The 12336-nt window shown below is 35.3% G+C and overlaps 1 protein-coding gene, 1 long non-coding RNA gene and 1 other non-coding gene across 3 annotated transcripts; all 3 read right to left on the bottom strand.

Annotated features, from left to right (window-relative positions):
- Positions 1-461: 461 nt before the first annotated feature.
- TRNAM-CAU (transfer RNA methionine (anticodon CAU)) lies at positions 462-545 on the bottom strand. Its single transcript is given in 2 exon segments — positions 462-497; positions 508-545. It is a non-coding gene; the product is annotated as a tRNA-Met (tRNA).
- Positions 546-876: 331 nt separating this feature from the next.
- On the bottom strand, positions 877-2988 carry LOC149029799 (protein CURVATURE THYLAKOID 1A, chloroplastic-like). The gene is made up of 5 exons (XM_089151499.1): positions 2778-2988; positions 1775-1875; positions 1434-1541; positions 1214-1285; positions 877-942 (listed from the first exon to the last, which is right to left on the bottom strand). Exons 1-5 carry the CDS (start codon positions 2923-2925, stop codon positions 877-879), a joined length of 495 nt encoding a protein of 164 aa, XP_089007625.1. The 5' UTR covers positions 2926-2988.
- Positions 2989-7083: 4095 nt separating this feature from the next.
- Positions 7084-11713, bottom strand: LOC149029798 (uncharacterized). Its single transcript, XR_016171198.1, has 3 exons — positions 11354-11713; positions 7645-11243; positions 7084-7547 (listed from the first exon to the last, which is right to left on the bottom strand). It is a non-coding gene; the product is annotated as an uncharacterized LOC149029798 (long non-coding RNA).
- Positions 11714-12336: the final 623 nt, after the last annotated feature.

Below are 12336 nucleotides of genomic sequence, written 5' to 3'. Positions count from 1 at the left end.
TGGAGGCCTTAAAGCATTGACACTCCATTTTATGTTTAAAAAGCATTAAGACCTAAAATTAGATTTTTATCGGATATATTTGTCTAATTTGTCACTAAAAACTTGTCAGAACTGTTTATTATAAGGATATTTTTGAAAATAAACAGTAATTTAACTGTTTTCAGTGATAAATTTGATAAATAAAAATTCAATTTTGGGATCTCTGTGTTTTTTAAACATAAAGTGAGGTGTCGGTTCTTTAAGGTCTCCTAATTTTCTTTTGGCATTGACTAATCCTCCCAACTTAATTGTCAAAATCTTATACCCCCCTTCTCTTTGTTTCCTAACTAAATTTTTTTTTTTTTTCCTTTAATTGTTTCATGAACAAATAAAAATTATATTTTGGGCTCATGTTATTAAAATTCTTTACTCCGTTAGAATGGATTTAGAATTCAGGAAAAATCAAATGGAATAAAAAAAATTGGGGTGAGAGAGGCTCGAACTCTCGACCTCAGGATCACTCTTAGCTATGAGACCTACGCGCTAGCCAACTGCGCCACCACCCCTTTGTTTTAATATCATAAAAACAATAATTTTGTTGGAGCCAACTGTATTCAAAACGTTCCTATACTAACTTCCTAAGCCAGGTCACAACACCAACAACATTTACTTCACCAAGTAAACTCAGATATTTCTAAAGAGAACTGTTATCAGCATTACATGTACAATTTGGTTGATACAAGGAGAGAGGGAAAAGAAAAAAAAGAGAAGGTCGCTTCTGCAGCACAGGATCCAAGTCTTAAGTCTATCATATGTGCAACTCCATGCATGCAAGCCACTGCAAAATCAATGGTCGAACTAAATGTAGAGAATAAACTTGTAACCCACTCTGCATCTCTATTCGCCTCCAGCAATCTTCTTCTTCAATGTTTCAATATCTGAAGCTAGTTCTTTTCTGCTAGACTGGGTAGGATTAATAGACTAGTTAGTCAGACACAAGAATATATAATTAATGGCATAACATTACAATGCAGAAACCATCTTATCTAGTTCTTTCGATGACCTTAAAGACATGAATTCTCTAATCTATGCTGTTTGAGACTTGCTGAAGCAATGGGAGTAATGCTGGTGATTTTCAGAGACTGACCATTCATCCACAATTTTTGAAATCCATGTGTATGGTCAGAGTCATGCAATTCAAAACAAAAACAATTCTCATTGGCCTAGATTTTACCTTGAAAAGAAGGTACCGGTAGACAAACCATCCAGTGTATCCAAGCCCTACTAACTCCATTATCTTCGGAAGCTGGCAAAAGAGAGACAAACCCATTCCAGATTTTCTAAGGGCTACAATGAAGCGGTTAAAGAAAAGCGCAATCGAAGGCCTGAAAACCATTCTTCATATGAATTTGTTTCAGATTAAATAATACAATCAAGAAAGTAAGAATGCATACCAGAGGTACTGAGTTGATGGCACCAACCACAGTTGAAGATAACCAAACTGTAACTATTGTACCACCACCATAGAGAAGTATGGTGGACTTGTTTTCAAGTGCATCCCACTATTACAAAAGCACATACATGGATTTAGAGTTGATGAGGGGAATATAAACAGGTTTAAGAAGATGTCACCATGCATAGGCAAGCACACATACTCACAGAACATTCAGATTACATGAACCTATTCTAGTCAGAAGGCCATTGCTTCGCAACCCCCCAACCTGACCATCTGGTCCTATTGAACCTATCTTAAAACAAAATGTCACAGATTCAAGAGGGAAAAGGAGGCTTTAACCTTCTCTTTCAAGTCCGAGAACACTTCCCCAACCTCAAAGGTGCTGGGTGTGTCTTCTGAGGAAGAGGCTCTGATCTGATGAAAAGAAAGCCTGCTAGCCCCTGTTTCAGAAGAAGCCCCAAAAGAAATCATTTATTAAGGTATGATTAGCAGATTGTCATGCGGTACAAGTGATAATTATTCACCACATCTTCAAATCATGAAAAAATAATTTTCTTTTCTGTGAATAACACATAGCCTACAGACGAATCTCCTACACTAATTGGAAACCAAATGAATACAACTAGTCATTAAAAAAGGTATAATCTTGAGAAGGTGCACAAGAATAATAGAGAGAAGTGTCACATTAAGCAAAAATTTTGATTGGGATTAATTACAGGCTGTAAGCACTTCGATTTCCCTTTCCTATCCTATTTCAGAATGGGAATTTAGCTACATCTTTTAACTTGTTGGGAACTTAAAATTCCAGCAAGATTTTTCAAAAGATGAGCAAGCCAAGGTACACCCAAGATACGGAAGTGTTTTATTAAAAAACAGACACAATCATCAAAGAAATTAAAGCTTCTGCATGTTATAGGACAACCGTGAGCAAGAACAGGGTTATGGCTCTTGAAGCTTTTTCAAACCAAATTGACCAAAAATCAGGGGAAACAGATTGAGGGGGTGTCAACAGAAAAGGAAATACTCAAAATCCAAAATACACATTACTTGGCTGCAGTTCCTCTAGCCCAAATGAAAGTGTCAAGCTACATTTCTTGTGATTTACCCACAACAACAAAAAAAAAAGCTACATTTCTTGTGGTACAAACAGCTAAAGAAGGCGCCGGCAACGAGGAGAAACGAAGCAAGTTACCCAAAACGTATATTTGTAAAAGAAAAAAGAGTTCCTCTGCTCTCTGCACAGATTCTTGTCCATAATCCCTAATTCCAGCTTGATTAGCTGTGTTAAAGAGTGAACGAGTGATGGGGGAAGGGAACAGAGGAAGACAGAGTGAAGAAGGACCTGAGAGGTATCTGAAAGAAGTGGAGGAGCAGGAAGCGATGGAGCAAGGTGGAACGGAAGACAAAGCGGAGTAACGTGAGCTGGATAGTCGCCGGCCGAACACCGCCGATGCCATCAAAGATACGCCACCGTAGGCTGTCGTTACCATGGCAGCCCAACAACAACAATAGCAGCACAATTTCTCTCTCTCTGGCTTCTCTGTGTTAAGTCTGTGACCTCTGTTAGTTCTGTTTTTCCCTCATTTGATGATTGAGAGGCAACTTTTGGTGCCACGCGAAGTTTAAATTCCTCATCCTTCCTCTTTCTCTCTCCATTCCTACCTCTCTCGATGAAAATGGCACCCTCTAATTGGCTATTTCCACACCTGATAAATCCATCGTTGACTTTTTTTTATCTTCATAAGGTAAATAAATGATAAATTTTTTTGGGGGGGTAAAAGAATGATGAGCCATTTAAGCGATCCATCGAGCAAGGAGTGAAAGATGGGCAAACACTGGTATACGCGACCAACTGGGATTTTTATTTGCGGTAGCAACTGCTGTCAATGGCTAAGATTAACCCACGTAAGCAAAAGTTAATCGACAGTTCTAAACTAAAGTACAAGGGTATATATAAATACAATTTGTAAAAGGTTCGAAATTTTTAAAATTTACAAAATTACATCCCTGCCTCTACCCAACAAATCTCCAAATTCTCATTCACTAGAACTACCTTAGCAAACCTCTTTGGTATAAGGGTTTCGAAGACAACCGATTGAGCCGTTGAAGCTCACAAAATCTTTCCGATCAGGAGAAGATTTAACGTTCAGAAACCGCTTTTAGATCAACGGAGGGTCTTTAGCTGCTTCCGCTCCTTCTATTCATCTCTGAAGCCAACGTACTCTGTTCGGGTCAAGAAACTCTGAAGCCCAATTGCCCATTACTCCACTAGGGCATTTGATTTCTTTGAACAGAGGTAAGGACCGTAACATACAAGCATGGTTCACTATCTAGGATCAGATCGGAACAAGACAGTTGTGAAAGAGTTCGTCGTCATCGCAGATGAAAATCCGATCAGAACAGGAGAGCTGTGAAAGAGTCCATCGTTGTCGCAGTTGGAGAGGAAGAAATCATGGTTAGATGTTGTAAATTTCTAAAACAGAAAACATTTAAAAGTGAAAAAAAAAATTATAATTACATTCATACCCCTTCAGTTTTAATCCCAACCATTGGATTTTCTTGTAAAACCTGGTAAAATCTTGACCATTGGCGGCAGCCACAAATAAAAATCCGCCTTCCATTAGTGCTTGAAGCCAAAGTATACCCCGCCTTTTCACATGGAAGTGTGCCCGATTTGGAGTTTATTGGGCACAAGCAAAATGTGTGCCAATCGCCACATTTTAGATGAACTAGCACATTTTTTTTTTGACCGATTTGCTATATAAGATTTTGACAACTGTGTGCCAAAATGAACAAATAGCAAAAAATAAGTGTGTTGGGAGTGTTGCCATACAACCCCTAATTATCAATGGCACCCACCTCAATAGATAATTCCCTAATTGAGTAATGCCAACTTTGATGAAGTTAAGTACAAGCACAATACTCACAAAAAATAAAGAAGCTAACAACACTCTAGGTACGCCCTTTCAACCATAGGTCTTGGCCCTTGGCTCCCTTCAGCATGAGGAGGAAATTTGTTATGTCTTTAAATTTTTCTCTCAAAACCCCTGACTTTACAACAATGTTTTTTTTCTATCAATAACAGAAAATTTTGCACATATGGAAGATAGATGTTAGCCAATTACTATAATAGTTTAGATACTTTCAAAGATTCTAGTTTTGATCAGATGAATGCGGTAAATATTATCAAAGCTTTCATGAGTGGTTTTTGCTAGATAGATGTGTCAGCATTTAATCAGCAAGGTTTTATACGCTAACCAAATGCAACTAAAAGAAAAGCTGTGCATTCGTACTCTTTTGTAGATCAAATTTAAAACCTAGACTCTACATCATATTCTTTGCTAAAATAAAATTTATAATTTCTATAGATCATTTAAGTGCAATTTGTTTTTGCCAATAAAATATTAAAAGAGAAAACCCATGTTATTAATTTACTGTGGAACTAACTAATTGGATGGGGGTGGTGGACAACTTGTGAGAACAGAAGTTCTATGCCTTAGTTCACAAGACTTCTGCCATTGCAAGTTCTAGAAAAGTCAGTAATGCATGTAGCCTCACCCTTGCTTTTGCCGAAAGGATGTTTCTAGACTCAAAAATATGACCACTTGATACAATGGAGCATCTTTTGTTGTTGCACTAAGGTTTGTCTTCAAGAATAGATCTTGTATCATTTTATAAATTAAAAAAGTAGCCGATAGAACTTTTCTTCAAAATTATCCCGTTCTTTTCAAATACTGTTGTTCTTGCATATATATTGGTTTTAAAATATCTATTTTCCTGTTCTGTGTTCTTGTCTTCCAAATTCTTTGATAATGACTGCCATATGTATGTGAAAAAAGTGAACATATGGCAAAGAGCAAATCTAGGTAAATATATAGAAGTTAACAGAGAAAAAATATCGAATGATAGAAACCATAATCCACCATATTAGCAACTAAAAAGGAAAAATAAAGTGGGGAATTCTAAGGGATTGCTCAATTAGCAAAGCTGCAAAGACCAATGATACTAGGCTTATCTCATCCATAATTTAAAATGGAGAACAGTTCAACTTGAGATCATGATAGAGAGATAAATGACCAAAAACCATCTTGGTCCAAGTTGAAATTTTAGTTATGAATTGTTATATTGTTATCGCACTTTTATTTCTCCCTTTATGTTCTTTGTCTTATTTGAGATTTTTTTTTCACCTATTATTCTAAAGTTATCCTTGGTTAAAAACCTCGACAAAATCCTAAATCTTTCTTTCATATAAACCTATGCACACCTTTAGTTATAAATACTTTCTCTTCTATTTTACGACCAAACTCTTTTTTCTAAAGCCCTTTTGGTTGTTGGTTTATTTTCTTAGACTTGAGGTTTAAAAAATTATTTCAATGTAATTTTCATTGAAACAGTTAAGTTTTCATGTTAGGAATTGGGTCTTTCTGGCATAAATTAGGAAAAATGAATCGAGGGTTTCAATATTGGTTTGGGCCTGTAAACTTAAATCAAGTGGAAGGGGTTTACCCAAAAAAAGTAAAAAAAGGGCTAGTATGGAGATAAAACCAAGTTTGCTCAAAAAAAAAAATTTATTCTTCATATTTAATTTCATTGTCCAAATAAGGGGCTAATCAGCCTTACAAACTAAAGTTTGCTTTGGAATGGACCAACCCTAACTTGAAAAGAAAAATAAATCCATATAGATGATTAAAATGTAAAAGAGACCTATCTACCCTAAACTTAAATTGACCCAAAAAATTCTAAGAAGTCTTGTGATTCGAAATGGTCACATGACTGCTAACCAAGATTAAACTAATTAGATAACTTATTTTTGTTAACAACTTGAATAACTTGGATGACTATAATATAAATCCTTAGAATAAAAAATCATTCGATAAATATATCTAGGGACCTAGGTAGATACCAAAGAAGAGTGACCTAATTTGGCGCTAGACATGCATTAATAAGCCAAGGTATGATAGATTGTATATTTTTGAGATATAATCATTCATAAGTATCCTACTGAACCTAAAACCATGGACCCCCTAAATGAATTTGGGTTGGTCCAAGGTTACTAACTCAAATTCTTACTCGTCACTTTAAATAATGAATGTTTATTTCCTTCTTAAAACCAAGAGATCAGGTTGCAAGATATCCTAAAAGTTTAATGGGTGAGTTTTGGTTAATTTCCTTCTCAAAACTAACAATTTGATTGCAAAATGTGGTAAAGTTTAATAATGAAATTTTGCTTATTTTTCTCCATAAAATATAGAAATTTGGTGGCAAATTGTGAAAAGCTTAATAACCAAATTTTGAATGTTCTATTGTTAGTTACAAACCGTGTTAATGTTAATTATGGGTTACAAAAGTTCCTATATTAGTTTTTGTAGGGTCAAACACTTATCGTTGCTTTAAAAGTGTTAACAGAACTAGGAGGTTATGAGTTCAAATCCCCAGTGGTGTTATTTGAGAGAAATTTTTAGAGGATTTTAGAGCATCGTCAGGCTGTGTTGAGGTTCAATTATCCAAAAAATCTTGCTTTGGATTTGGGAGGATTGTTGGGCAATCAGTGCTAAAATCCAGGCTCAAACCAGAGTACTTGATGGCTATGACAAAAGAAAATATTAGTAGCACTTGTATCCACAGTCTGAACTTTTGGAGCAACGACAAGCGCTTGATCCTAAATTTTCATTTGATTTCAACTTAATTCCCTTTAGTTCCTCTGCAACCAGACTAAGCAAGCAAGAAGATGTTCATCCTACCATTTCCCGCACTTATCAAGTTACAAAATCATAAAGAAATGGATTTATGGAGTAGTAAGAATTAACTACCTGGAACACTACTATAGTAGTTGCTGTAGAGCAAGCAATGAATGCGTTTGGCTGGCCAAAATGGTGGAATGCTGCTATAGTTGTTGTAGCGCAAGTAATGAAGGCGTTTGACTGCCCTGAAAAATGGTATCAGAACATACATTTTCTTTATAGAAGGCCTCTTCACTTATCTCTTTCGAGGGAATTGATGTTGTTTGGAATTTGTAACACGTTCTGCCTATTTTTTATCTTCTGCATTTATAGTGTCATTCACGTCATAGTACCCTACCACTTTTACTATGTAGAAACTTATCACAGGTTGCCTGGATCATGAAATTGGAAAAACAAATTTAATTATGAGAGATACTATAATAATTCCAGTTGGAAAAAAACAAATAAGTTGGTACAGTAATCATATACAATACTTATTTTGCTGAAGACTGGAGATGAAATTGTTGAGACCAATATTCCTCTTGCCTTCATTTCTGAGATCCAGTACATTGTCAGTCTAATCAACTTACGGTTGAATGCTAGTATGTGACCAAGAATAGGCAAAATGTATCTTGCAGGAATTATAACTATTATTACAAACATAAGTAAGAAAATTTTAAGCTTCAATAAATATTAATTATAGTTAGACAAGATTACTTGAAAATACTAATTATAATTACCAATAAAAAATGTGAAGACATCAATAAAGTTAGCAACCTATTTAGTTATGAAAATCTCCTAAGCATATAGTTGAACAAAAAATCTTGGAGGCAACCAACATACACTATTATACAACCCTTAAGACTCATTTAAATTATAGATTACAAGCATAGTACTTGGCACAAAACCTTTAAATTCTTTTTAATCAATTCAAATTTAGTTTAAATTGGGTAACCGTTGGATTATTTAAATGCCACATGGCACAATCCTATGAGGAAATTGCAGGGAATTGTAGGGAAAGGAATTACAGAGGATGTGGATCCAGGTATAGATGTCATTCTTAATCATTATCTGATGGTTACCATTAAATCCCTAGTTTAAAGGAATAAAAAGTTAAATTATAATTAAAAACTAACTCACAATCCATGAATTATTCTCTAATTATTCTCTCGTATTTTTATTTTTATTTATTCTCTCCTGAATCTCCTCTTTTATTTCCTACTTTTTCTCCTTTTTTATTTCACACGTCTCAAAACATTAGAGTAGTTAGTAGACATTGAGTTTTCCTAAATCTTCTCCACGATTATCAGGTATTTACTATTTCTTTCTCAAATTATTCTTCTCTCTCTCACTCAGGATTTTTCTAATGTTCTTTTCAGAAAACATAATTGAATTTTGTATTTATTTATTTTATTTAGTTGTTGTTATTTCTTTCTCCTAAATTTTCGATTCTTTTAATAGCAATTTAAATCTCAATAGAATTCAGCCATTGATTTTATTAGATTTAATCATAATCATTGATTTTTTTTAATTCCTAAACTTTCTCCTAAAATTTCAATTCATATTAATAGAAATTTAAATCTCGTTTAGAATTTCAACCATCAATTTTATCAAATCTAATCAAGTTTTTAAATCCCTAAACTTTCGTTTCTTACTAATAGCAATTTAAATTTTAAATTTTATTAGTATGTTTAGAATTTTAGCCATTAATATTATTAGATGTAATCATAGATTATTATTCCTATATTTAATAGACTTCAAACCTATCTTGTTTCCTACAATTTCTTTCTCATATATTTTGTTTTTTTATGTTTCTTAAAATTTACTCCCACTACCAACATTAGCTCATTGGTGGAAGTTCCTTTGGATGTTACCTATACATCCAAAGTTCAAAATATTTTTTTAGCGTCTATTAAATGCAGGATTACCAACAAAGATGATACTCTCCAAATGGATGGAAACAAACCAGATGTGTGGTTTATCCGTTTATGCAACAACACAGAAGAATCGATTTGGCATATCTTCATCTCGTGCGATTGGGCAAAAAGAATACAGGCAACAGGAGCTCTGGGATGAGAACGGAATTCATTAACAACAACTCTTTTCTTAAGTTGTACATTTCTTTTTTAAATGAGTATCACCTAGATAAACACACCAAAATCTGTTTTTTTCTTTAATTTTAAAATTACATACTATTTCATCTTGAAAGAAAGAAATGCAAAAATATTTAACAATAAATACCCAAATCCTTCTCATCTACTAAATAATGTAAATAGATGGATCAGGGACTTAAAAATATTCACAAAAGATTCTGAAATAACAAACAATGAAATAATATCATTGATGCTTGCATTTAGAAACTTACCAACACTCATGTGTGCATGCGTATCTGGTGAACCATATGGAGACATGTGTAATGTAGGATTGCTTCAAAATAGAATCATCATTGAATTACAACAAGAAAGGGCCCATGAGGATAACTTTTGAAGCACTTATTAGAAACCACTTGGGTAGTAATACAAAGGGCCCAAAAAAAATGATGTACATTTACAGTACATTTGGAAAAAGCAGGAAAATATCTAACTATAGGCAAAGAGATAAACAAATCTCTCTCACCCTTTTTCCTATTTTGGCGATGATGATACCAATCACATCCAAGCTAGAAGTCCGTAATTTAAAACGTGATTACTTAGTTTAACAACTGCACATATAGGGTCCACTTGTAATAAGACTGTCTCACAATGGTGTATCCAATTTCCTTTTATCATAAAAAAATAATAAATAAAAAAAAACAGACAAATATTCTTGGATAAACCAATAGATAAATATTTATGCAATGTTTTAGGGAAAGCTCCTCAAGCCTCTGTGTTTCAACAAATAACTACAATAAAGCAGAAAAGAACAGCACTATAGTAAGCAGCTTAAAATGTTTAGTAGGGTATAGGTTAGGAAGAGAAGATGAATGCAGAGAAGAGACAGATCTGCAACTTGAATCTGGTGATTCTTTCCCTTTTGAGACCCGTGTTAGCCTGAATATAACTACAACAGAGACAATGTAAAAGCGATGGAAATTGAAGATGGTGGATAGCATTTCTATTGTCAATTGAATCATATCAGAGGATCAAAGTGAAGATGAAAGTCTGAACTCTATATTCATCAGTTTTAACTGAAGAAAAAAGTTAAATTTTAATTCTGAGAACTCTAATTTCAAAGAAAGAAAGGATTGGAAAAAAGAACCTCTCCAATACTTCTTCTTCTTCTTTTTTATTATTATTATTTTTTGTTTCTGATATCGATATCAATTCAGAGACCTGCAGATGGTTTTCTACCAAATCTCAGCATTGCAAAACCTAAGATAACATATATCTGTTGGAATATATCTTGCTTGAGTGTCAAAACTGCAATCCTCAACTCTCAAAGGTGTTAGACAATAACTTCTCTCCAAAATGTTTCCTTCCCAACTTCTAAGCTGCTTTTCGAGAACCTCGAAGCTGACACGCTGCTCCTTCCCAGGAACCCCATATCAAACCAGATGACTCTAACCTTCTCAATTAGATTAGAATCTGAGAGTTTTCCGATTTCGTAGGGTAAAAAAACCGAGTGTTTTGTGGGTGGTATTCCTCAAGATCTGCTCTTCTCAGGTAAGAGAACCACATAAGAGGGAGATGAAGAAATGGAAAGAAATAAGGACTACCTTCTCATTTGGTTTCATTCCGTTTCTTTCCTTTCTTCAATTTCGGAGTCCATTGCCTCACGTTTACGCATTTCCTAATCCTTCCGTCTGGGAGAGAGACCCGAAGAGAAACCCAAAAGAGCAACTGAGCAAAAACGTAGAAACCCAAAGAAATTCAGCATGAACAACAGCATCTCACACTGATCCTTATTCTCCCAAAGCCCTAAAACACCCCAGGTCCTTCCTTACCTAGATCTATTAATTAATTACCTCTTCAGAGAACAGCGTTTCCTCTGCATTCTGATCGGCTCCACCTTCTTCATCCTCCAATCCGCTTTATTGAGGCTTGGCACTTCTGACACCGCACACGCTGACGCTGCCATCCCCAGAAAGTTGGATCTCCGTTTCGGAATTCCTGCAGGGATACAGAGACGGCAGTTACGGAAAGTAGTCACAGAGTCGAATAGAGATGGCGAAGATGATAAGGAAGATGAAAGAGGAAGCAGATCTGGAAGAAGATCTTACCATGGATAGTTCATCGTCTCTTTCTTAAGCCCCATTGGTCCCCGACGAAGGGTTTCAGCGAAGCTGCTGGAGACCGGGGGTTTCACAGAAGAGAATAAAGATGGTGAGAGCGTGAAAGAGAAAGCAGATCTGGAAGATCTCGCCATGGATGAACAACTGTGGAATTGGTCTTGAAGAACGAGTACTAAGGTGTGCGTTTTCCAGGTACAGATGACAGATATCGTCGTCTCCGTCGTTGTTGTTGCTGCAGATCTGGTGATTACGGTGGCGAAGTTTTTGGATGGAACGGCACCGGAGGGTTTGAAAGGTTGAAGAAAAGGAAGAGTTCAGACGCTCCCGTGCTTGTACCAAATGGCAAAACTTTTCCTGGTTACCGTTATATTTGAAATATTTTCAAATGTTTTTATTCTGTTTAATTTATTAATATTCAAAACGGTCCACGTGGCTTTATGGGCCGAAGCCATTACGAGTTACGACTCGTTCTATTCCAATTCACCATAATGCCCTTCAATGGACAAATATTTCGAAGGGCTTTTATGTCAATAAGAAAACTTTTTGAATTAAGTCAATAATCAACTTTTAAAAGCAATCTAATTGAATTTAACTTGGCAAACATTTAATTTTTTGGTAAGAAACTTGGTAATCATAAAATTCTTGCCAAGGCTTTTCCTTGTGTAGAAATAAATATTATGATTTCTTTTTTCGTGTTCAATTATTTTAAGGGGTATAAACATCTCAGTATTACATAAATTCTTGTCAAGCTTTTCTATTTGTAGAAATAAATACTTTGTTTTTTTTTTTGGTGGGGGGGGGGGGGGGGGGGGGGGGGGGGGGGCGAGGGGGGGGGGGGGGCCCCCCCCCCGGGCCCCCCCCCCCTATGTTTTATTTTTCAATAATTTTGAGGGGTATTTGTGTATCAGAAAGAAATGGATTCTTCAGAGTCATTGTTCTCCTTCTCCAAGGTATCAAAATCGGTATACATA

This window comes from Hakea prostrata, chromosome 1 (genome assembly GCF_041222555.1).
Source record: "Hakea prostrata isolate BN-2017 chromosome 1, UWA_Hpros_2, whole genome shotgun sequence".
In the NCBI taxonomy this organism is placed as follows: domain Eukaryota; kingdom Viridiplantae; phylum Streptophyta; class Magnoliopsida; order Proteales; family Proteaceae; genus Hakea; species Hakea prostrata.
Note: the sequence above shows the minus strand (reverse complement) of the source record. Positions and strands in the feature narration are given on the sequence as shown.

Coding starts and splice junctions, on each gene's coding strand:
- LOC149029799 (XM_089151499.1), bottom strand. CDS start 2,925: ATGGTAACGACAGCCTACGGTGGCGTATCTTTGATGGCATCGGCGGTG. Junction 1,542..1,774: donor TCTCGGACTTGAAAGAGAAG/GTTAAAGCCTCC, acceptor CTTTTGTAATAG/TGGGATGCACTTGAAAACAA. Junction 1,286..1,433: donor CCATCAACTCAGTACCTCTG/GTATGCATTCTT, acceptor CTCTTTTGCCAG/CTTCCGAAGATAATGGAGTT.